Source organism: Centrocercus urophasianus, unplaced genomic scaffold, assembly GCF_019232065.1.
Source record: "Centrocercus urophasianus isolate 14NV4802_14NV808 unplaced genomic scaffold, USGS_Curo_1.0 seq_17, whole genome shotgun sequence".
Classification (NCBI taxonomy): domain Eukaryota; kingdom Metazoa; phylum Chordata; class Aves; order Galliformes; family Phasianidae; genus Centrocercus; species Centrocercus urophasianus.
The window spans coordinates 16027846-16055027 of record NW_024884722.1 but is presented as its reverse complement, the minus strand read 5'-3'; the positions used below and the strand labels follow the sequence as shown (position 1 = coordinate 16055027).

The 27182-nt window shown below is 43.8% G+C and overlaps 1 protein-coding gene across 1 annotated transcript; it reads right to left on the bottom strand.

Moving 5' to 3' along the window:
* Window positions 1-1046: 1046 nt before the first annotated feature.
* SLC16A12 (solute carrier family 16 member 12) lies at window positions 1047-27182 on the bottom strand. The gene is given in 9 exon segments (XM_042818685.1): window positions 1047-1717; window positions 3465-3724; window positions 4778-5369; window positions 7556-7699; window positions 8810-8913; window positions 10442-10634; window positions 26818-26851; window positions 26854-26891; window positions 26894-27182. Coding segments are annotated over 9 exon segments (1917 nt in total). The 3' UTR covers window positions 1047-1454.

The window sequence follows — 27182 nt, the reverse complement described above, 5'->3', positions numbered from 1 at the left end:
ATTGATAGATATAAAATACATTATGACCCTGTGACTGTTCTCTTATCTAAGTCAAAGTCGTGAACTGCAGCCCGCGTTGGTCTCCCTCTTGAGGCACAGAATGGAATTGGACACCAACAGCAAACACCAAGCGTACTGCAGGCAATCAACAACATTACAGCATTAATGAAACTTATCTGGACTCCAATCAATTTGCTAATGAATAGACTACAGCTTCATACATCATCAAACAGAAAAAATCTTCATCTCAGAATGTGAAGTTTCTCCATCTCTTAATGGATTCACCAAGGAAATGTAGAAGCATCCCATTTTTAACGAACTGACCATCAGTAATTTGCGTTATGAGCTACATTCAGTCTCCAGGTCTCACAAAGTAGCCAGTTGTAGTAAATATCCCTAGCACAAGTAGCAGGAAATCATTGGCAAATCACAGCTGTTGCTTTCTGTCCAGAACAAGTGACCTGATCAGTCAGTACAAGTGAGTAAGTAGAATCATCTAAAGATACAGCTCCTGGATGCAAAAAAGGGGCACTCTGGCCATTGCAGTACACAGGAGCAATTTGTCAGCCAACATTCTCTTTAATAATAGCTGGTGTGGTGAGCTATTACTTCTCCATAATCTGCTTCAGATCCAATCTGCGCAGATCTAATTTTTCCTAAAAGCTAGTGATGTTCAGATGGCAGAGCAGCCATGATCCCTCTTACACCCACTCAGAAAACACCAGCTGGAGGATCATACCTGGAATGTCAACATTCAGAAATTCAGCCTCTAGAGGTTTCCAGAGAAAAAAACAACCAACCAAAAACCACCAGCAACCAAACCACCTGAACATTTTGCTGCAGGGGGACTGGGAAAGCAGCTCTCAAGCCACCCTTGAAATGAACTTGCAACGTATGAACAAGATTCAGGCACACTATAGAAATTAAAGCTGCTTCAGATATACTTTCAGCATAAATCACAGCTTTCTGTCAGATTTTCTAAAAAATGACTTTGGCATTCAAAACAGTCATTGGCAAAGAGATGCAGCCTGAAAAATGGAGGGGCACCTGTGATTACTCCATTGAAAACTAACAGACAGGAACACTGAAATGTCTATTTCATTAATAATATTTTTAAAATAATTTAAACATTATTTTTCATCTTTGGTGACTGATTACTTTATTGTTTTCTTTTGATCATAGCCAATTATATTTTTTCAGGTTACCTGTGGAGTCAACATACTGCTTTAGAACTAAATCTGTTGAAACTTTTATCTACCAACTCTATTCTCAGTATAGTTTTGATCTACTACTGCTTCAACTTCCTATGCTGTTTGCAGATCCTAGCCTATCAAAACATGATAGAAATATCTAACTGGCCTTGTGTCACAGGACTATCATTTTCAGCACTGCAACATGATGCAGTCTCCTCTGTCTCATCGTAGTTGCACAGTACTGAATCTTGACAGTGATTGTCATCTGTTGCTGTAGCTGTTCGTGTCCACAGGCAAAAACTCAGCATCCTTGTGGTCTAATTCTCCTGTGACAGAATAAGCTATTGCTCCATTTGTCCAGATGTGCTGTTTGCTGTGAGCATCGTTGGAGAGTGACTTCAAACGCGTCCTCTTCATTTTCTTTGCCACTCTGGCAAAACATAATAACACTGAACTAAATATCATAGAAAATCCACACAGGAGGAATGATGCCGTGTAACTGCCAGTTGTATCCACAAGCCAACCTGTAGGAAGACAAATTACATTTTTTTATTTACAAATCCTGTGATCAGCTGCACTTTGGGGATTTTATCACATATGAATACCATAAAACCAGAGAGGCTCACATCACTGTCACTATTCTTTTACCTCTTGGGGTGGGAGAAAATTGGTCCATAGCATCAGCAGGAATATAAGATTTTTATGGGTTTTGTTTAGATGTCAAACCCACAAGAAAAACACAGCAGTCATCCCCACAGTACTACATAAACATCTTCACACCATCAGTCTTTAGACATGCTTAACAACTTAACTACTGTGTGCATGAGATCCTCATACCAAAATTGCTAGTGAGCTGCGCCCTGGGCTCATGCATCAGTTAAAGCATTTCCTTTTGCAATATCTTTTGCTATTGAAAATTAAATTAAAAACTTCAGAAACAGAGATTAATTGGAAATTGCTGTGAACAGCAGACAAGATATGCAAGACATACCTATACATGGCTCTCTGGAAAAGATCTGGAGGGATCTGGACAGGCTGGAGAGCTGGGCTGAAGCCAATGGGATGAGTTTCAACAAGGCCAAATGCCGGGTCCTGCACTTCGGCCACAACAACCCCAGGCGACGCTACAGGCTTGGGGCGGTGTGGCTGGAGGACTGCATAGAGGAAATGGACCTGGGGGTATTGATTGATGCTCGGCTGAATATGAGCCGACAGTGTGCCCAGGTGGCCAAGAAGGCCAATGGCATCCTGGCTTGCATCAGAAACAGTGTTGCAAGCAGGAGCAGAGAGGTGATTGTTCCCTTGTATTCAGCACTGGTGAGGCCGCACCTCGAGTACTGTGTCCAGTTTTGGGCCCCTCACTGCAAGAAAGATATTGAGGCCCTGGAACGTGTTCAAAGGAGGGCAACAAAGCTGGTGAGGGGTCTGGAACACAGGCCATATGAGGAGAGGCTGAAGGAGCTGGGAATGTTCAGCCTGGAGAAGAGGAGGCTCAGGGGAGACCTCATTGCTCTCTATAACTTCCTGAAGGGAGGTTGTAGTGAGCTGGGGGTCGGCCTCTTCTCTCGTGTCATTAGTGATAGGACCAGGGGGAATGGCTTCAAGCTACAGCAGGGGAGATTCAGGCTGGACATTAGGAAGTATTACTTTTCAGAAAGGGTGGTCAGGCACTGGAACGGACTGCCCAGGGAGGTGGTGGAATCACCGACCCTGGGGGTGTTCAAGGAAAGACTGGATGTTGTGTTGAGGGACATGGTTTAGTAGGAGCTATTGGGAATAGGTGAACGGTTGGACTGGGTGATCTTTTAGGTCTTTTCCAACCTTGGTGATTCTATGATTCTATGATTCTATGATTCTATGATTCTATGATCTCTAACTTTCCATAATATTCAAAACTATGTCAAGAGCTTTCCAAAGAATAACAAGAGTAAAGTTCCCATCATCACTCTTTTGCAATTTAACTGTTAGGGAAAATGATGGGTGAGCTTGGGACAAACAGTAGTGAAACTGACTCAACCATCTGTCCAAAGCAGCTCAGAGATGAAAAGATTAAGTCCTCATGATGGAAAAAAAAAAAAAACACAAAAAAACCACAAAACTTGGAATGAATTTCTTCAGCTAGCATTTTCAAAACTGCATAACTCCAGAGAAATCTTTCATTTCTGCACGATGTGAAGTGGTAATGTCACAGCCCTTAGAAGCTTAGGTTATTCTGCTTTTGGTCAAGAGGTGAAAGTAATAAAATTACAGAAAAGTCATTTGTGAACTGACCTGCAACGGGTGGGCTCACTAGATATGGTATGGCATGCAGGAAGTACACAACACCCAGTGCTGATGATAAAGAAGAAGTTCCCACTACATCTGCCGTCACAACAGGGATCAGCGTTACATAGGCACCATCAAAGTATCCAAAGGTAAATGAGAAAGGCACAAGCAAGGGGAAGTTTTGGAGAACTGGTAGGAAAAGGCAGCAGAGGCCATCCATTCCTACAGCAAAGAGGTAGCAGAAGTACCGATATTTTTTCAGACACCTGCAAATTTCAAAACAGGAAAGAATATCACTGGACACAGCACCTCAGTTGCTATGTAGCATTCAGTCTCTCTCGCTTACATTTTGCTCAAATTTAAATCCATCTTATTACCCAGGCTTCTAGATGAAAATCTCAACCGGCAATGAGGATAGATGCCAACCTACAGCTGCAGAAACCCCTGGAGAACAGCAGCCCAAACTGCTTTTAGGACTGACTGTAGTGAGGGCAGCTCCTCACCTGCCAAGATTACGCAGCCCTCTGAAGTTTCAGTGCTCAAAGCAGTATTTCATGGGCTTTCCAGCTCAGCAAGGCACTCCCAGTACTATGCATAACAAGCTATTGCACACCTTTCTCAGCTGTCATCTTTCACATCAGCCCTCCAACGATGGAATTAGTGAGAGCTAAGCAAAATGGCAATTCCCCCTCTCCCTGTCTCACAAAACCAATGATTGACTTTTCCTAGAAACTGAACAAACACAAAAATAATGTGTCTTTTAGAATCAAAACACCTCTTAGTTTAGTCAGATGTTCAGCTCTCAGTATACTAAGAAACTTACAACAATTTTACATCAGTCCTTATGAGTATATGCCTGACAACGGTAAGCCAGACCTTTGCTTTTTCTCCATTACTTCTGTACCTCCCCAGCAGCACAGAAGAGATGAAAAGGCACAAATTGTCCTGTTGCGATTACATACAGAGGATCATGCTTGACATATCTCGGGCAAGAGGTTACATTTCCAAGGTCAAATGCAAGAGCTTTGCACAAACACTTTGTTTCTTCAGGGGAGAAAAAACAACCACACACACACACACACACACACACAAAAAAAAAAAAAAAAAAAAAAAAAAAAACCAAACAAAAAAAAACCACCCAGCAAAAGCCAATGAAGAGACAAAACATTTCTGAAAGTTAGATTGTGTGTTGGTTTTCTGGAGAAGTTACATGTGCTACAGAAAATGTCCATAATGTTAATTCTTATATGCATTGCACCCTACTTGCATGCAGCCTCCTACTGGCTAAAGCTTGCATTTCCTTAGCTATAAGCCATTACCTTCTGTCTGTTAGCCATCCAAAGGTGATATTACCAATGATATCAATGACGCCAAGTATGGACATGAGGAAGGCAGCCTGGTGATGGCTCACTCCAACGCTCAAAGCATAAGGCACTAAGTAGACAAACAGAGGGCTGCAGCCGTATGCCATAAATAAAACAGACACTGCTAGCACCATGAAGCCTGGCATGAGTAAAAAGTCATACTCCTTCCATGAACAGTAACATAAACACTCATGTGACCATGTTTTGATTAAAGGTGAACAGAGAGACATTCTCTTCAAGTCTTGTTTCTGTGCTTCAGGGACATAATCTTTTTCAAGAAGTCCCGGAACAGTTTTACGGTCCTCCTCAAGGGCAATAGGTCGCATCAAGGCACCACAGACACAGAGGTTCAGGACAAAACCTCCTAGGATAAGTAATGCTCCACGCCAGGAAAACTGCTCGATTAAAAGTTGAACCACAGGAGCCAGGATGAAGGTACCGATTCCACTTCCAGACATAGCTATTCCATAAGCCAGGGCCTTCCTTTTGTTGAAGTATTTGCCCACCATTGCAATAGCTGGAGAATAACAGAGAGCAAATCCAAGTCCTAGGAGAGAAAACACAGTGCAGATGGTTTAATTCTGAGCATAACATATAAAAAACAATTAAATTAGCCACATAGTTTACTTCAATTACCACTTCAATGAATAGTAAATTCTTCCTGATTCTGCATCATGAAGTCCAGTGTGGGAAGAAACCAGGACAACTCCTTCCTTCCACTATCAGGGCCATTGATTTAACCTAGCACATCAGTATTAACCCACAATAACAAGGCTCAGAAAGGAGCAGTGGTGTTTACTTAATCACAAGAACAGGGCTATCAAACACCAGAAAAATGGCATGTCATCTCCTGGATATCAGATAAGGTCTTAACCCTGTGCAGAGACTTTGTGGGGCACGTTCATGAGGCAATGCTTTGTGTTTCAATCTAGTGCAAATCCAGCTGTTAATTTTCAGATCACAAATGCAGTACAAGGAGTCTACCTCTGTCACTAATATCCTGCACTAAAATTTTTTTAGTCAGCTCAACTAACTCCACAGAACAGCTGGCTGGAGTCCTGAGCATTTGTAAATCCTTGTGCACAAACAAAGAGAGGAAAAATGCCTCAGAACACAAAGCCATGTCCAAGCCAGTAAACATGTAAGATCCACCTCTTGGAAAAGATCACGACTTTCGCTGCAGAAACCAGAGAGATTGTAACTATTAAACGTTTGTTACGATGCTAAAACATTTATTTCCAAATGAGACAACAAAATGAGCTCCGGAATGGAGTTCTGGAGCATGTCCACATTTGGGTTAAAAGTGCCCTAATGGTCCCCAGCAGAATGTGTCAGCTGGGAAGGTAATCACCTGTGCCATAAACAGCTTGCAAGGTTCTCCTCAAAGGCCTCTCTGTGTTGGGCAGGCGCTGAGCTGAGTGGATTAGAGGGGATGAGGAAAGGAGATGGCAGAGGAGCTATGACAAGTGTATTCAGTTTTGAATGAGGTGGCAGGGAAAATAGGTTCCCACGAGCCAATGAGTGAAAAGTGGAAATGCAAAGTTTGGGACTGAAAATATTTTTATACCTCTTAGAACAAGCTCTGCTGTTTCTCACCAGTCAGTCCCCCATCTCATCCGTTTCACTCTTCACAGTTTCAAGTTCTGCTGCTTTTATGGACTTTTTTTTTAGTTACTTTCTGACCTCCTTTATGTTGGAGCATCACCTCCAGCCTTTACCAACAGTTATCTCTGTATTAATCAGTCTCTACAGACTAGAAATTAATTGTTTACAGAATGGACAACTTACAATCCCATCTACAAAGTGCAATTGGGTTTTCACCCAGTATTCACTGTGGTTCTCACTAAGGAAGCCTCAGTAGCATTAGGGTGGTATGTGGCACAGTCCTTTTGAGCTACAAGGAGCTTTTTTATTTGTTAGGAACACATTTGTCAAAAGATTAACATTGTAATGCAGGAACTACATGCACTATTAACAAAACAAAACAAAACAAGAAGAAATCCTTATTGAATAAGCTGCTGGCAGCATGTGAACTGCAGTAATTCCACCACCTCATTACTAAACAGCAGGGGACCAAATACAAGGGCTTATATTACGTGGCTACCAGGTCAGTATTAATGAGGAAGGAATGTCAGTGTGACCATGGGCACCTCTCATATTCCTCTGTGCATGACAATGCACAAACACAGGAAAATAGGACAGAGCAAAGATATCTGCTGTCACCATACCTGAATGCAAATGGAGGATCTGCTACAGAATTACCATTAGCCAGAGATATGTTTGATTTTTAAGAGGAATATAATGCAGATAAAAATAAGGTGCGCAGCTGAGGTTCTAGGTATTCATCTACTTAGTCATTTTGTTTCGATTTACATTTTATTTTTAAGTTGCAAATAACATCATAACAACCTCCTCCCAAATCACAGTCAAAAGAGGAAATCTTTTTGGGTATCACCTACTGCAAAAATCCTTCCCAACATCCCAAAACTTTGGAGCTTTATCCATAGCCCTCAGTGGAGCAATGGTAAAGAGATAGATGCTTTGCAGCATGCCGTATCTGGGCTGCATGAGACCCACTGACTGCAGCCAAACCCTCTTTTCCGCAATGAGGTGAACAAGTTGCTGTGTGGTACTATGACATGGGGAGATCACCCCTCTTTAAACGGAGCACCATCATTTTTGACATTCCTGTGCTGCTTTCCCAACTGGACCAAGAAGGTGAGTGTCACCTACCTGTAAGGACTCCTAATGATAAATAGAGATGTTCCAGGCTGGTGGCAAAGGAACTCAGAATTAGTCCAGTAGATGAGAGCAGCCCTCCTAGCATGATACCAACTTGGCAGGATACATGATTACTGATTAAACTCCCAAGCGGTGCTTTAAAGAAACAAAGCTGGCAGTTAATAGCAGGTCTTCAGACACAGTTCATTGCAACAATCATCAAGGGAAGTCAGACAAAATGGTGATCAGGATAGCCTTTCAACAGTCTCCCTTACTAGAATGGGGTGAGCATCAAAAACCTAGAATTATTTTCCTGAAAGTCAGGATAAAACTGAAGTTTACAGTAGCTCTTTCAGCAGATCAAAATCACTGTGGAGCACAATTACTCTGCATATTCGGGGGTCAGGGGAGGCCATAGCAACAACTACAAGTGCCCACGCTGTTCTTTAATCCATGCTTACAACTGCAGAGACTTTCCTCAACTTGCAATCCATACTTCAGCTCTGAGTAACTCCAAGTGCCATTTCTGAGGGCACTGTGTAAGACATAGAGAATATCTCACACCATTTGACCACCCCCAGAGCCACCAGATCTGTCCTGCCCTTCTCCAACAATGACAGTTCCCAGGTCACCCTGCCTCTACCAGGGAATGTCATCACCAGCTCTCTCCCTCCCTATTTCTATGTCTCATTTCAGCTGTGTCCCTGTGCCTTCAAAGCAGTGCCTGTGGATTAACCCCTCTACAGCAGGATCAGGGCCTGGATTTTCACCTAATTGCACAGTTTTGAAGTAAAACCCTAAGAAATTCAGAACAACTGTTGAACTGATGCACATAATTTGTGGTAGCACAAAATTTTCTTTTAAAGGGAAATAATATTTGTAAACACTAGTGGCTAAAAGTGAGGAGGATGTGACTTGTTCCAAAGGCAAAAAGTACAGTCTGTGCTAATTCTCAAATATGATTCCAATCAATAGGCAAAAGAAATGTGCTCAGCTAACAGCTCTCAAAAAACTTGTCCCATTAGACCTCATACATTTCTGCAAACTTAGATCATTTAACAAAACAAAATTCTGTTTCTTTTCTTTAGTGTGAAGTCAGTCTCTTCCTGCTCAACTACACTAGGGGAAACGGCTCAGATACACCAGATCTCTGAGAGGCCACAGCATCCATTCTCCCCAGCCTACTGCACTGGCTGATGGGTGCTCCCAAAACAGATGGAGCTGAAGAAAAGGCAATCATACTACTTGTAAAAACGCAATACACACCACAGAGCATCGTGGCACAGTCGACAATGGAGTGGATCCAAGCTGTTCTGGCATAATCCTGCCCAAAATAGGCCTGGAACTCCACAAAGAAGATGGAGATACACCTAAAGAAGAAAATACAAACACCAAATTGTTGAAGATTGCCTCCCAGAAAGCAGCAACCTCATTCTTCAGAGATAAAGAGAACTTGTTGGAAAGTCCTTCCCCAGCCTCCATCAACAATCAAATCTGTGATTTGCCTGGATCCCAACTGAAAGGAGATATTTTTAGAGAGTTGCAAGGGAGTACTGGAAATGAAGATAATTAATGTATGAGACACGAGACATGAAACGGTGCATGCAAGTTTAGTAACCTCAACAGAACTCTACATGAAGTACTTATGTTAGTGTGATTCAAGCATGGAAGAATCCTTGCTTTGCATTGGCAACAACTGAATCACAAAATGGCATCCAGCTATGATCCCAACAGGGGGATTAGGCTGATTTAGAACATATTTCAGACAGGTCAGACTAATCCAGAGGGATTATCAATATTAAACACTGCATTTCTTATTGTGGTATTTGCTGCTAGATTTTTGTAACTCATATGATTTTTCAACCGAAATGAAACTGAAGTTGTAACTATCACCAGCAATTTTTAGCCACATCATGATGTTGTTACCCTAGTACACAAAGCTCAGCTCCTGCTCCTGACTGACATGCTTGCTCACTGAAATGGTGCTCACGCCTGTGCAAGCAGAGCAGGCGTGGTATAACGCCTACAGAACCAGCACCACCTATAGCTACATGTTCTTACATGCACAAGTACAAAAATGGTAGCAAGTGCAAAGCAACAACTTCCAGAGGATAAAAATACCACAGGAGCCAACAGCTCTTCCAGCACTCCTTTAAAACATCTCCAGGAGTGGTTACTCCACCTCACTGCACAAGCACTAGTGTTTCACCTGCCTCTGCAGGGAACAGACGAATGGGTGCATGGCTCTTTTCCAGCCACTAGCAGCAGTGGAGATCTCTTTTTCCCTCTTTCTACTCTAAAACATGGACAGGCACTTTCTTCATGTATTTTTCTTGCATATATTTCACTTTCGTATGTTCTCCAGATGTTTAACACTTGTCAGATTATTTATTGGGCTCTTTCACGTTTCATATGTGAAAAAGGAAAGAAATCCACTAGGAAATCTGCATTACGGAACAGATATGTTTGCATGCAGAAAGTACCATCATGTCAGCATTCACATGTCCCTTCTGTGACGTTTATCCCAAGCTCCTCATATTCCTACACCTGGCAATTTTATTCTAAACATGATATGAATGTGAAGTAGGAAATGCTGCGTTTGTGTCACACTGCCTGGCCAAGAAGTTGCTGCCTGAGTCTCTTTCCCTCACCAGAGTGCCCGCCTGTGCTTAACACAGCTCAATGTCCACACTCACAGAGAGCGGGCTCCTGCCACCAGCCAACAACAAAGCGACCCAGCAGCAGCTGTGGAAGCCATCTCACCCCAAATATACACATCACATGTGTGCAAAGCCGCAGTCTCTTCCTGTTCTTTCTGCTTTTGAGAAACACTGTTGAGATGAAAGTGGAAAAGAGGTAGCACTACAGCAGGCCAGAGCCAAGCAGCAGCCCCTTTACCTCGTCACAGCCCTGGTGCAGATAGTGACCAGGAAGCAGCCGGCCACAATCATCCAGCCCCAGCCACCATCAGGTGGGCCGGCACGTGGGGCCATGTTGTGACGGGGCGATGCTCCTCTTCCTCCTCTCAGCAATGCTGGTTGGTTCCCACCAACACACACCAGAGAAGGGGGGCCCAGAGGCTGCTCGCCATCTGCAAAGAAACAGGCAGAGAGCAGTCAGGATACAGAGCTGTGAAATGTAAAAGTGAGTTTTCCTTCTAAACACGTGGTATTAAAATCTGTTGGAAGCAAGGCTGAGTCATCAGAAGTAGTCCTCACGTCTGGTATCTTACACCAGGGTGAACCCCCCAGCAGCTGCACCCTACTACACAGCAGGCCTTTCCCCACAGCTGTAACTCACCCTGCTGCTGCCCAGAGCTGCAGCTCACCTCAGCGGGACTCCAGCACCACACACCAATCTCTGGACTTCATTTCAAACTGCAGCCTCTGATTGAGGCAGCTCTACTTCTGGTACACTGTTCGGTGCAAAATTCACATTTCAGGGAATACGATTTTAGCCTTTGTGTAGCTTGCAAAGGCAGGAGTTGAGTCCAAAAGCCAATGCCTGTGCTGTAGTATGAGGCTCCTGATCCTTTGTCACCTCACCCAGTGTGTGCTTGTCAACACTTTCAAGCAGTGATTTAAAGCAGTCACGTCTGAAACAGTTTCCCTATCAGTGGATGAAAATGCCCATAAAAAGATGCCAAAACTCTATGAAATTGCCATCCAACTACTTAAGCTGAGAAGGCTACCAAGAAATATCCCACTCTGTGTATTCTTCATGTATCATATGTTCATGCCTGTTGCTCCTCAGACAGTGAACTCTCACTTATTTTACTTGAGGCCAAACATCCCATACTCTGTGAGTGTATTTGGAAAGAAAAAATGATTGTTCTGTTTTCTCTCTTTGTATGATAGGCTTTACTAGTATTTATTTGTAAGTAAATATCTGTATAAAGCTTTCAGTGATTCCAAGCCCAAATCCAAGCCAACTATAAGCATCAAAACATGCACTAGTGCACTCTTTATTACTCTCTCTTCTTCTATTGTGCCAAACATCCATTTCATCATAAGTTAAATAGTGTTTTGAAGTCTCTGCAAAGTCTATGTTATCCTCTGTGCTTATGTGGATTCTAGCATGAGTGATCTTCACTGTAGCCTGAAGTACCAGCCCAATATAACATGCATTAATCAATTACAGGAGAGCTCATATAAGGTAAAAAGAAGGCCTAGTGACCTGTTTCACTTGTCACTTCCACAAAGCTCTGGAGAGATATACATATATGCATTGTTCCACTCCGCATCATCATCTAAGTGCTCCACAGTTCAAGAGTAGGCCACATCTCAAATGGAACATCTGACATAGCTGTGTTTTGGATCACACAGCAGTGGTCACAGCAGCTCACAAAGATCAAACAAACACGCAGCTGGGTTATCAGGGCTTTTGAAAGCAGCCCCAAATCTGGTATCTCATGCACACTTCCAAGTGAGGGTAAAGGGTCCCAGATGGATGCAGTCTTTACAAGTTCATTCCCACAGCTGATAAGAAAAAGCACACAAAGTAAACAAGATCCAAGTGAGTTAAACATTTCAAACTTTGTCTTTGAGGTATTCAATTGCTAAGACTCAAGCAAGTAAAAGATCAATGAAGTTCCAGAGCGGTGACCAGGGCAGTTTTCCTTTTCTGACACAACTTTCCAGTACGAAGCTAAATTTGCCTAGGCAGCTGACAGAGCTTTCTAAGCAGCCTGTTAGATGCACACACGATCAAAGGACACTACTGGCCTCTTCACAAGCCTTGTGACTTCTTCCTTGAAATGTAAAGTCCAGTTTTTGACCTATTTACTGCAAGACAAACATGCAGCACTACATGGACCAGTGTATACCTACACCCTCCTATCTCACTATGTTTGGAAACAAACTCTGACAAAAACAAAACATGCTCTCTTGAGGAACCATATGAACAAACTGAGGAGAAAAGGTACAATAGACTGCCTAATGCAGTAAGAAAAGAAAGCATTTGTACAGGCAGAGTACTATAGCATTGCTCACAAATTCTACACTAATAGACCATTATGGAAGCTGAAAAAGCAGGTAGTCAGAAGTTACAGGGGCTCCAGGTTCATGACACAGAGGTCACATCCATGGATTTGCTACTTGCTACTCACATTCTTTATTTGTCTTCCAGCATGTGCTGCAAATCTGTGAGCTGACCATACTTCTCATGTGCTGAATCGATCCATACAGCACAAAGGCTTACATTACTTTCGGAGTGAGCTGACATGCACTAATGATTCATTCTTGATGTTTTTTTTCTTTTTTTTTAAACCAGTATTGTCAATTATCCACCCCTTTCTGTATAGCTCCAAGCAACAACTGCTGATTAAATGTGTGCAGCTGTTAGATTGACAAGCTATCTGATGGTGAAGGCTGTGTCCTTACATGATTCTTCAGCCTGGATCAGTGAATGATAAGAGCAAAATGCACGATTTGATGGCAACAGCCACATTCCTGCCTATGCAGATGAAAACCAAAATGCAACATTTTTGTGGGTATCCACTTCTAATCTAGACACAAAAAGCTGGTAGCCAACCAAGCATAAAGCCAGGGTGTCACAGATTGGTTACACCCCTGTTTGGCAATGAAGCCTCGCATTACAACATTATCCTACCAAATTCATTTGAACAAGAGAGCAATCACCAAGCAGCAACCACATTTCATAGCCAACACTAGAGATCTCAAAGATGGATTTACTGCAAGTTTAATGTGTTAGGTTCAAAATGCTGGAGTGATTGAATAACCCCTGAAAATCCATGCCAGTCGCCTGAATTAACAACGTACTGATAAAATGCCATTGACATTTTACTGGCAATCAGGAGTAACACAGTTTGGTGGAGTGTATATAGGCACATGATACATCCCAGAGGGATTCAATGCAGTCCAGACATACCTTTGCAGCACCCTTTAGCATCTTGGTACTGCAGAGCTTCTTATTTTGGATTGAAGCAATGCACTTCACCATCCCTCCTGGAGGGATGGAAACTGCATTTCAAATTCTGGTTATTAAGAGTAGAACAGGAAGTTCTGGAAATGCCAGAAGAGATAACAATAACTCTGATTTATTATGTATGTTATAGTAAAGTAAAAATATACATACTATCTTTCAGAGGAGTCGACTGTCTCCAAATAAAGAGCCTAAATTCATTTTTACATACACAGCAATAGCTGAGTGCCAGGAGCTCAGCCTGGGTCCCTGGCCCAACCTCCCAGACAAAATTAGGGTGTGAGACCCCAGTTTGTGTTTTAGTTGTTTATAAGCACACTGTGTGAAGCATTTGATGACATATCAGGCTAAGCAAACACAGATTAGGTACTTGGTTACATGATCACTTGTCGATTTCCACAGAGCCCTTCCTACCAACACACACACCAACAGCAAACATTAAATGAGGCCACAAGCAATTGAAAACAACTACATTAGAGATATCTGGCACACACAACAACAGAAAGCCCATAGCAGAACCTGTGCAAACCACCCCCTTGACTTACAGCCACTGAACTTAGTTAAACAATTACCTTTCTTCTTGCTGCATGAGTCTAACAAATACTCAGTATGACACCCTAGCAAATATAAGCTGAAGTTAGAAAACTTCACTGGCTTACACCCCGATGCTATTTTTTAATTATCCATTCCATGAGTGATACAAATTGCAGCCTCTACAAATGAGGACAGAGACAGAAAGCTTGCTCTTCGTGTAGTCACTTATCTCCTCCTGATCCTACCTTGGCTGGTTCTCATGTTCTGTCTTTTCTTAACTTTGTGGTATGAGAGACCCTTGCTATGTATGTTGTGTAGTTAATCACCCCCCTCCCCCCCACAGGGGTTGGCCTCAATCTATACAACAGATAAATAAGCACAGGATCTCACACACCCATGGATACCTGTTTGGCAATACAGAAATGTGCACGGGACAAGAACTCTCTGAATCAGTGCAGAATTGAACTACATACATACACACACACTGTACATGCTTTACACTGCTTTCACAGCAACGACAGCAGAACTGAGCCTGAGAAACTCATGTCAGCCTATGTCTGAGCACCTGGCCGCACTCCCACAGCAGGTTCACTTGCTCAGAGGAATTTGAACTCCGTTTTTCTGGTGAACAGCAACATACACAGCTCTCAAAGGCACTCTGAGAACATTTGTGCAGGCAAATTTTATGAAGTACAAAACAGCCTAAGCTCAGCTGGAGAAAATCCATTAACACTTAGAGTGAAAGATAAGGGTCTATTTGCTACAGTTACCCTGTTCACCTAGCTCCAAGGCTGCTTCTGGTATTTTCCTCCACATGCCTTATTTGCATAGCTCCCTAGGATAGATTTACTGCATTTCTTACTTGTCCTTAAGATCGTATTAAGCATTAATTAGTTGCAGGTCTTTGCTACATTTATTCATGCTAACTTCTTACTCTTGTTTTCTTTTTCCCTTGCCTCAACAGCTGCATCTTTAATAAAAAACACAACTACGACTTAAGAAAAACAAACATGGCACAGAATGAGCAGTAAAGGGTGGGAGAGAACACTACAATGCTAGAGAATAGAAAGAAACACCGTTCACATTCAGTGACAGTGGACAATGAGACACTTAAGGTTTAGTATATCCCGTGCTTTGAAAGAGTTCATTTCTTCAACATGCCTCGCATGGTCATGGATAGCTTCATCTGTAACTGTGTAGATCTGCTGTAGAGAAATGACTTTACCCCAGCAGCAGATGAAAGGAAAGACAAAAAAAGGGAAATAGCCCTCTCTATGCCACCATATAGTCCCAGATGTCTCACCACACAGGGTCAGACCTCCCTTCCCCAACAAACACCACAGGCATGCTAGCCCCTTAACCCATCTCCTACATGACACCAAATACAGCAGAGCACATTCAAATAGGACACAGGAGATAGTGATAGACGTACAAGTGCCTGTCAGCTGGGTGGCCTGTTAAACAGCACTTTTACAACCTCCTTTTGCCTTTTTAGCCCCTCACAGTTGCACACCATGGTAGGCACCTCAGTCAGCGGTCTGGCAGCTAGCTAAATTCCAAGGTCTTCTTACACATAAGGGAAGTAAATGCTCTCTTATTCTGTGCAGCTTTTGGCATTCATAGGTTGTATTTCTATCAGGCATATTTTTCGATCAGGTATATTTTTCCCAAAGCAAATCTGTCCCATTCTACTCCCAGGATCAGCTATTTAACTGAAAAAGAACAGTTTGTTTTGACATCTGCTGAGACTATTTATCAAAAATTGCAGGATTATGACTTCCTGTTTCAACATGACCCCAGCAGTTCCTTCCAATTCTCTGCTCCTAAAGAAAAATACCTTATTGAGCATCTCAAGGCTGCAGGGTAAAAAGGTGACAAAAGTATTACAGTACAGTATTATAAGATAAAGGTGACAGGGTATTAAAGGTGACAAAACTTTATGCTTTCCTAACACCAGCAGACTGCTCCACTGAAATCCTCCAGAAATCTTGAGGATTATGGGGTACGTATGTAAGCAGAGTACACAGTCACCTTCTCAGTACATCTCCACAAACTCAGTGCCTCTCCAGCAGTTCAGTAAATGGTTATCATCCACCTGAAAGTTCACTTAGGGAATTGTACTAGAAAAAAAGTAAACATACAAATAAATAAACAAACCCTATTTCTAATTGCTGTCACAGCATTAAGACAAGAACCTTACCATAGCAGATTGTCCTGTGTGTTTCACTCTTTGTCCAGTTTTTGATGTGCAGCGTATCTGAATCAATCTGGATACTTTGCACATGTGTAACCCTTTATGCTTCTTATGGAAGGGTTTCCCTGTGACACCAGATAAGAGCAAGATTAATAGCCTATTTGTATTCTGATAGTGCTTCGGGACTTCTAATCAGGAAGTGGGGGTCACAGTGCCAGGCATCACCAACATTTAATAAAGCTTGCTATCCAAGATGTCTCAGGATAGAGAAGACAAAATGTGAGAGTACAGTTTACGGACTGCCATCCATCAGGACACTGAGCAGCAGACATTGTTCATTTGCTTGAGTTTGCGCCTGTCACAGAATCACAGAATCACAAGGTTGGAAACGACCTGCAAGATCATCCAGTCCAACCACCCTCCCGTTCCTATCAGTGCCACAAGCTACTAAACCATCTCTCATAGCTCCTCATCCAGGCGCCTCTTGAACACTGCCAGGGACGGCGACTCCACCACCTCCCTGGGCAGCCATTCCAGTGCCTGACCACACTTTGAGAGAAAAAGTTTCTCCTAATATCCAACCTAAACCTCCTCTGGTACAACTTCTTGCCATTTCCTCGGGTCCTACTACTTGCCTGGGAGAAGAGGCCAGAACCTTTTGCACCACAACCTCCCTTCAGGAAGTTGTAGAGTGCAATGAGGTCTCCCCTGAGCCTCCTCTTCTCCAGACTGAACAATCCCAGCTCCCTCAGCTGCTCCTCATAAGACTTGTGCTCCAGACCCCTCACCAGTTTCGTTGCCCTTCTCTGGACACGCTCCAGGGCCTCAATGTCTTTCTTGTAGTGAGGGGCCCAAAACTGAACACAATACTCGAGGTGCGGCCTCACCAGTGCTGAGTACAGGGGGATGATCACCTCCCTGCTCCTGCTGGCCACACTATTTCTAATGCAGGCCAGGATGCCGTTGGCCCTCTTGGCCACCTGGGCACACTGTCGGCTCATGTTCAGCCGAGCATCAACCAACACCCCCAGGTCCCTTTCCTCTTCACAATCATCCAACCACTCATCCCCAAGCCTGTAACGCTGCATGGGGTTGTTGTGGCCAAAGTGCAGAACCCGACACTTGGCCTTGTTAAACCTCATCCCGTTCACCTCAGCCCAGCGATCCAGCTTATCTAGATCCCTCTGCAGGGCCTCCCTGCCCTCAGGCAGATCGACACAACCTCCCAACTTGGTGTCATCTGCAAATTTACTCAGGGTACACTCAATCCCTTCATCTAAGTCATCAATGAAGACATTAAACAGGATGGGCCCCAGTACCGACCCCTGGGGGACACCACTTGTAACAGGTCTCCAGCTGGACTTCACTCCCTTGACCACCACCCATTGAGCACGGCCCTCCAGCCAGTTCCTTATCCAACGGAGGGTAAAACTGTCCAAGCCATGGGCAGCCAGTTTCCGCACAAGGATACTGTGTGAGACCATGTCAAAGGCTTTGCTGAAGTCTAGGTAGACTACATCAACTGCCTTTCCCTCATCTACCAGTTTGGTCACCCAGTCGTAGAAGGAGATGAGGTTGGTCAAACACGACCTGCCTTTCATGAACCCGTGCTGGCTGGGCCTGTCGAGAAAAGAGGTAACTGTTGAAGATGACAGACTGACTGGAGCATAGATGTGGGGCCTGGAAAGCAGTAAGGAAAGTAAAGGGATGCTAAAAAAAGCAAGTCGAGGAGGGAGGTACTGAAGAAGTGCATAGCTGAGTGGGGCAATGCAAACAAGGGGCAGGAGCTGAGAAATGTCCTTTTTATACAAGAGTGCAGAACCCGACACTTGGCCTTGTTAAACCTCATCCCATTCACCTCAGCCCAGCGATCCAGCTTATCTAGATCCCTCTGCAGGATGATGACCATTTTAGAAAACAAAATCTGCACCTACAGAATAAGTTATCCAGAAGATTGCCTCTATTTACCAGATGTTCCAGGGCTGCTGTTAGCAGCAATTCATTTTATTTTCCTTCAATATGCGGGATTTGTTTGTAGAAACTAATCGGGCATGGAAAGGCAAGGCAGGCTATTTCCCTTCACTCACACAAGCTTACCTTTCAGAAGAAACCTATTAGGATACTTAATGCCATATGTGCTCTTCTACTGGACAACACACACCGTATGACAGCAAACTGCCACCAGGATCATTATTTTTCTTGGAAGGCTTACGGCTGAAACCATGAGCCCTGTAAAATTATGATAGCTTTATTTTAATCTCAAAGTCACTATTGTTTTTTTTTTGTTTTGTTTTCTGTTTGGAGAGCAGTATCATGCACAATACAAACTGTATGTGAATGAGTCAAATACACACATTGCAAGATAGATAGCCAAGCACCACACACCCAGTTTTATTCTAAGTGTTGAACACACTGAACTGAGGGCTTTTGGAAGCACAGAAGACAAGCCTATGCCAAGCCTCAGCCTCACAGAAACATCTTTCTGTTCAGCTTCACAACTGGGGCAACCTATAGCAAAAGGTCCTTGTTCATGGTCTTTTCCAACTAATTCTATGATTCTGTGATTCAAATTAACAAACCCAAACATCTCCTTAAATGCTAGAATTTAGATTTTGAAAGGAGTTGCCATTCCCATTTACTTTACGTTAGCTGCCACACCTTGGCCAACCTTACTGCTGCCTAAAAATGTCTCTGCAATACAAGAATTTTCCTCCTTTGGTCATATGTAATATCAGCATCCAATACAATAAAGGCAGACATATTTACTACTGAGGCCTTCTGCATTTTAACAGCGGACAAAATGATTCATATGTGAATTATTTCAGCTGAGAGCAATCATATATTATTTTGATAAGATTATCAGGAAACCCTAAACTTTCTAGCCAGCGCAAGGGAAGCCAGGACCTTACCTGCCACAAGGATAAAATCACAGCACGTGCCTTTCCTGCACTCCACACATTCTAAGAAAGAGCGAGAAGCTTCTGAAAATGACAACACAGAAGCTGCCAAGTTGAGAAGGAAACATCAAATGCTACAGTGAAAGACAAGGGAACAGATGGAGGTCAAGAAAAAAAATGACACTTTGTTAGCTATAAAAAGTAAATATCTCTCTGACCAGGAAGAACATGACTGACTGCACACACACTGTGAAAAAACGCATCTACTCACCAGTAACAGATTGTCTTAGTGAAATCAAATCCTCTGAAAGTTAACAAACAACTGACACGTCTTGAGCAGATCAGCACATTCTTCATGCTCAGTCTTCCATTCAGCCTCACCAAGCTGCATTTCAACTAGATCCAGAAACTTCTTTTAGCTCTTAGGAAGTCTTTAAAGCTTCAAGAAAAGTGCCTCTGACGAGTGCATATTGGTGCAGCTGCTCGATTACATCATTTGCAGGAAAGACCAGCAAGAACTTTCCATGCTCCTTAAGGGTGTACTTCTAATTACTACAGCCCAGATCTACAGCTTCCAAATTTTATGTTAAAGAATACCTCTTTCTTCACAGAGAAAACTGAGTTTTTTGGTAAGTGAAACACAGGAAACCAACCTGCCCTGTTAGAAATGTTTTATTTTTGCTTTCTAGATTTCCAGCCATTTAAAAATTCCTTTCTATTACTTCTCTGATGTTCCTGTACAGCTCCTCAACTCCGTACACACACTGAACTGTCAGCAAGCAGAATATCAGAGCAATTTTTCTCACAAACACTTCCATGTTCACATTAAGGAACTCATGGAGATGTAACTGGATAGAATGCTTGAAAAAATAGCCAACCAGAAGAGGTAAGGGATTGGCTTAACTCTTAAAGAGACCAAAGACAAGCAGGGCCTCTGCAAAAAAACCAGGGGGCCTCTGGCAGAAAATCTGACCTGAAAGCAGGGAGGGCTGAAGTACTACAGAAGTGAACACTGAGCTGCATGAGGAAGAATGAGACAGTAGGAAAACAGGAAACCAGTTTCACCAGATTGTATCATGCTTTTCTTTTTTCTTCAGTGACTACACTGAAAAGGCACAGATGGCTCTGTAAGAGGTAAAGAGTGCCTATGGAGCAGCAAGACACACATTAGAGAGTTATCTTGCATTTAGACAGCAATGATAAGAGAGACCATAAATGGCAAAACTTTAAAGGACCTAAAAAGGGGGGAAAAGAAAGAGACTGATGCTATCTACAAAACAAAAAACTAGAAATGTCTCTAAGAACCAGTCACTAAAGAATTGATAAAAAGGCTTTATTTCTTCCCATTAAACTCAGTCCTCCCCATTAGAGCAGCAGAGCATTTACAAGCACAGGACCAACTCAGCCTGCCCAACGTCCTGTAAAACACACAAACACTCCTATCAGCAGACTCACAAATGGAAACACTTCAGAAGCAGACTGTGCAGGCTCTGCCACTCAGCGTGACCCCACAGACCAACTATGGGCAATTTATCACAACATTCTGAACTGTTACTCAGAAACCACTACATTAGGAAGTGTACAAGACCAAACACCTGGCTAAGAAACGCAAGAAAACTGCAGAAATAAGGGTAGGCCCCCCAAGCTGGTACTGTACTTCTACAGCAGTTGTGAAGAACCAAAAAAAACCCAAAACCAACTAACCAACAGTCCTGGATCTTCTATCTCAGTTTCCTTCCTGACGTTACTGGTCAAGGAGCCATCATGAAGAAATGTACGTGCTAGCTGCTCAGATGGAATAGTCACACACGCACCATTGGTCACCATGTGTGACAGCTTAGGAACCAAGAGACAAGAGATTTCAAAGAAGGACCCTATAATTATCCTCTTATCCTGTTATCCTAACCAACCTCATAATTGACCCTCCACTAGATCCCATTATCAATAATCCTTTCAGAGACATTGGTTTCACTTTAAACAGCTTATCACAAGTAATGTCAAAATAAAAATAAGAATGATCAGACAGTAAGAATTACCTTCATCATTTTTTTAAAATCCTTGATACCGAGAGAGTGACATTCCTTAAAATATTTTCCAGATGGAATTAAGGGAAAAGAGAAAGAACAGAGTATACTGTTGTTTTTTGTTTTTTGGGTTTTTTTGAGAGCTATTTACAATGGAAATTCACCCCATCTAAGGAATCAACAATTATGAGATCCTCAGATTACTTAAATTGCAGTTTCTGAAACAGCTGAAAGAGTGGCCTGCAGTATTTCAAAGAACCGTTGTTACAGGGAACTGTTGGTTTACCCCTAAGTTCATTGACACCGCAATAATAAAAGATAACCTTGAATTCATGTCAAAAACAGTAAACTAAATTTAAGGGAAAATGATTAATATTTTAAATTTGCTGAGAAATATCTCAGCTGAGCTAAACTTCCTTTATCAGTAAAGTAACACCAGTACATGGAAATATGTTGCCAGCAATTTCTGCCTACAAACCTGCTTTCTGAAGGAAGCTCTGTTCAGCCTGCATCCTTCAAATCCTGCACTGTTACATCATGCTCCCCTTGTGCAGGCAATTCAGTTAGGTCAGGCTATATTCGATAAACTCTAAGCGACTATCAGCTTTCAAGTTCACCTAAAGAAAAAAACAACTTTTTTTTTTTTTTTTTTTTTTTCAAATCAGTCCACAAGCTAGCTGAATTCACTTACCTCCATAAAACACTCTGCTTGCTTTCAGACATCGGTTTTTGCTGTCACCGCTTTCACAGGCTCTTCCTTTCATTCTTTCCCCATACATTTGTTAGTTTACTGCCAGGAGGCAGTGATATATTGCCAACACCATTCACTTTCTTATTATATTCCCTAGGAGCAATAAAGCCAACATCACCCGATATTCACAGAGTATGAGCTTTTCATACGTGTCTCCCAAAAAACTGCTTCCTCATCTAGTTATACAAGACAGCAAAGTTGCCCAGTAAGAGCTCTGTGCAGAAACACCTGAGATGCCCACACAACAGATCTGATGTGAAGCACTTCACTCTCTCACCCTTCTGGCACACCAGCAGTGCCTGGAAGCTCAGACACATCACACAGGGGCTTCGTCTGTGCAGTGTGCCTGACAAGCACCATTGCACCATGTAGATTTCTATTCCCATAAGATTACTCTTTCCACAATTAATTAGGATACAAAAATAATTAAGAATAAACAAGCTGAATGAAACTGTTTTATTTATTCCCTTAAACTTGCTTTTCATCAGGCTAGATGAATGGGCACTAACAGAAAGAACCACAAATGAGATCAAGGTGAAATGCTGATGTCATGAACAGCAGCACATGATGTACCAGGTATGGAAGAACTTACAGCACGCCCTAAGTTACACATTCTCCCTTGCACTGCCTTGCTGTGCTGTCCTAAACACAGCTCCTCCAGGTGCCTCAGCAAACCCAAATGGGAGCTGCCCAAAGCTCAGGCCCTGTGCTGTGCTTCCAGAGGACCTCACTGTGCTGCTTATTTACTTCACAGTCGCACATCAGTGTGCAAAAAATGAAAAACAAGTTTGATCAATTCAACCCCGTTCCAACTGCTGAGATTTTCACAGATTTAGGGTAGGCATCAGGTCCTTCAGTATATAATGAATTGCTTTAGATGAGGAAGAAGAACATACCAATTCCACACTCCATAACAAAACCAGCTCTTATACAAAATGCCCTGGATCTTACTGGAGCACAGCACTACCACCTCTCAAGCAGAGAAATTACCTGACTGTTGTGTTCCCAGTTCCATCACAAGGGGAAGAGCTGCCGTTTTCAACTCTTTCTGCCCAGCCCATTTCCGTGCCAACATTCTGTTGCCCACAGGAACACTTTTTCCAATCCCTCAAGCAAATGAGATGCAATTTTGCTCATCAGATTTGCTACTTCTGACATCATGCCATAGCCATACCAAGGAACATTCAAGCTAATTAAATGCTGTTTCAGAACTTCAGTTATCAGAGAAAAACAGAATCAACAGAGGACTGTTAATAAATACATTTCTCAAATGCCTATTGCCTTTATCTAGAGAAAACACTGTCAGTTTGTTAGGTGAAACAGATCAGATAGCATGACTTCAAAGCTTTTATTTGTTTGGTTGGAAGAAAGTGTAATTTAAGGGCAGAGTCGCGTGAAAGCGGAGTGCCCAACAGATACAGCTAATAGGGAGAGAATCCCCCAGTACAGTAACATGCTGCAGCACTGGGCATGGCATGCGATCATGGTGAAAAAGAGATGGGCACAGATGGCTGCAGCCAAACAGAGTTCGGCCCTATCCCAGCAGCTCCTAACTCAGCACCAACAGCCACTGTGCTGCCTGAACGGGCTCGAAGCACCTCTGTCAGTGGGGACTGATGTTGTCAAACACCAGCTCAAGGATGTGAGCCCAAAAAGAGACACGATGAAAAGGTATCTGCCTGCATTAACAGACTAAATCAGTATGTTTCAGTGGTCCTCGAGAAGTTCTCAAAGCCAAAGAAGTTTAAGATGTGCATACAACGAACACTTAAAGACAGAACTTATTAAACATTGTCCCAGAGATACATGGGCTGTTAAATAAGCTCCCAGAATGCTGCGGCCAGCAGGAAAACCATCTGGCTCACGCTGGACGCGCTATTTAAGAAGCTCAACAGCAGCACGGACTCCAAGAAACCCCCATAGAGGCAGAGGAAAGATCCCACTTTGCAGATTTGCATTTTGCATCTGGGAAATTTGAGTCATCACATCCACATTGGTACAAATCCAGAAACTGCAGGAAGGAAGGAAGCTCTGAATTGGGGGAGGGGGGTGGAAGAGCGGGGGACTGTTTCCACATTCAACAAAGGGAGAGAGAAAGGTCAGCGCTGTCCTGCTGAGGGCTGTGCGTGGGGAGTTACATTCCCAACTTCAAAGCTACTTCAGGTCCTGTGCAGAAAAGGGGATGCAGGAGCAAAGCAGTGGTGAACTGAAACATGTCCACACTTTTGTACTCCAAACTCACCCACAGGGTTCTATGCAACAGCTGAGAAACACCTTTTATTTTTTTTTAATGGTCCTAGACAATGTTTTGTTCTCCTACCTATCTGGAACTTCGCTTCCAACTTTTTAATCAAGAACTGAAGTGTATTTTACTGTATTCTCATCTGCATTCTTACCTAATGCTCAGAATGAATTCAAGAGAGGTTTTTAAACATTATGTATGGTGCTACTCCATAAGAAGTGGACTGTAAGCAGGTGTGTGGGCAAGCCCCCAAGCAGAGCAACAAACAGATATCTGAGGAAACCCAGAAGTGCAGTCACATCTCTGGGCAATCCATGGACATTGCTCTGATGGTATCACCAAGCATCAAGACCAGAAGAACCATTTCCTCTGTGCTCCCAAGAAATCCCACAGGTTCTTGTGATAACCACTATGGGTAATGAAAACAATATTTAACAGTTAAAAAGCATTTTCTAGGAGTCCAGTGTATCTCAGAGGCATTACTTCCACATTCATTTTAACTCTATACAGAGACTTCCCCGACGTACCTTTGCACCAGCTCCCAGCCCTGCTTGCTGCTGCGCACACTGGGCACACAACACGTGTAGAGAGACCACGGTTACACACAGCTGATCACACCTCTGTTATTTACACCATATCCTGAAATTCATACCAGGGTCAATATAATCATCTTACAACAAAAACACCAAAAAAGGAGAGAAAAGGCCCATTAATCCTTTGGAAAAAACGTTGTAATGCTGACTGAAAGCAAATGTTGATGATCACTTCACATACTGCCTTCTCAGTTCATTACTTCAACAAATGAAATGAGCAGAAACTAACAAATATGATGAACAAGCATAAAAGTGCTGCTTCTTTTGCGATAAGTGCCAAGGCAAGGCAGCCAGCAGACGGTGCTCTGTGACGGCCTGCAAATCACCAGCACCAAACTACAGCCAAGCAGTGGTTTCCCAATGGCTTCTGCACTGCATGCAAGGTACTCGATCACATTTACTAATGAAGAGGGAACTCATATTAGCTCCCTAATGAAATACATTGCCTGGCTCCCTGGGCAGTACCACAGCCCTCAGGCTTTGGGAAGAAGCCTGTTACAAACTGCTGGCTCATCTTAGTGCAGTAGAGATGAGCAAATGCTGAAGCTGCCCACAGCCGTGCCTACCTTCCCAATGCCAGAGCTGCAAACCCACTTGTCAGCACAGCCGAGGCAGCGCTACAGCACCTCAAGGCACAAAGCGGGGCTGGCTGCAGCCATTCAGCCCACAGAGACTCCCACCGCAGGGAAGGCTGTGCATGGGCTGCAGAACCCACCCGAGGTCCCAACTGGAGCCCTATCTTATTAGAAAGACAAACACAGGAGAGTGTAACTCACCCTCATGTACACACCGTGCAGGCTTAAGCAAGAGGAGAACAGAGGCCACATGGGTGTCTTCTCCCAGGGCTGCCTGACTGCTGGCACATGCTGGCAGTGGCTCACCTCCTGCTACAGTGCACAGCAAGTGCAGGCAGCTCCCGAGAAGAAAGCACAGCTCTCTCTGTGGTTCACTGAGCCACCACAGCAAACATCTCTGATTCTGATGAATAAAAAGAGTGAGCAGCCTGGGTGTTGCAGGCTTTGGTTTTAAAGGGTCACACCTTTCAGAGTGCTCCGGGTCACAGCTGGGAGCCACTGCGTGCGGAAATACTGCAGCACAGCAGTCCCATTGCTCCCAGCACCACCTGCAAGGCACCCTCAACCACAGAGCGCCTGGGGGATGTGGCCAGCTCTCCTTGGGAAAGAAACAAAACCCTTTTCCTCTTAGAAAGAATGCATAAAATGAAGGATTGTCTTTGTTTGTTTTTAATCTGCTTTTTAAAGCTACCAGACTATGAGACAGCCCAAACTGCAGCCATAAGAAAAATAGTAAAAATCACATTTTTCTTAACTCAGTTTGTTTCAGGTTAGGGACGAGTGATTTCCCCTGTTAAGCACAGGCTACCATAGCACATCATTGCTCCCCCAAGCTCCATGAATGCCAAAGCATGCTGTCACCTCCAAGCACACACACCCCACACAGGAGCAGCGGTACCCTCTGAGCTTTCTTACCAGCTGCAGCTGAATCACAGCAGAGAAACATTACAGAAATGAGAACGAGTCCCAGAGCTGCCTGCAAAAGCAGCAGTCCTTTCCAGACTGGAGTAAGTCATAGAGATTATGGGAAGTTTACAGCCTGCTGGCTGCAGGGTCTCACGGTGCCAGTTACAGCGGTGCTGTTTGCATAACCCCTTTTGCCACAGAGTGTGGCTACAGGTCTGTCCCACACATTCAGCACCGTGGGAACACGTAGAAGAGAATCAGTTACACGCAGGTGGGATGAGAGGCAACCACAGGGCTCCCTTTGCAGAATTGGAGGTCTGTCTGCCCATCTGTCCAGCACAACATAATGGCATTCACAAAACCTCTATGACACCTGAGTCTGTCGTCTAGAAAATAAAGGCTTAGTTTGCAAAAAGGAGCAGCAAAGACACGGCGTGCTGAAGTTACGCGCAGCCAGAACCACACACGGCTAAAGTAGACCCACTGGCTGACGGCTCAGCGCAGCAGCAGAGCGCAGAACCAACCGCTCGTGGTGCGGCAGAGCAGACCGCACGCACTGACACCGCACGCAGCTGCTCGAGCCGGGGCTCCAACAGCGGCCCCGCGCCTCCTCACCTGTCCTCACTCTCCGGCCGCTCCCCGACAGCCGCGCGGGTCTCTCGGACGGCCTCTTACGCAACCGTACGTCCCAAGGACCGACGGCCAAACTTCTCCCCAAGGAAGCAAATGGTGTTTGCTCCCAAACATCTGAAAAATCCGCCCCCTGCCCGCGCCCGAGCCGTGGGGCGCCGGCCCGGAACGCGAGCCCGCACGGCGCAGTGCCCGCAGGTGGACCGGGGGCGGGGGTCCCGCAGCGGCGGCGCTCCCGGGGCACTTCCAGCCGCTGACGTGGGAGCCCGAAGGGGTTCGCTAAGAACCTTCGATGAACGTAGAGCCGCCGAAAAGGTAGGAAAGTGAAACACCTCGTTAACAACGCGCAT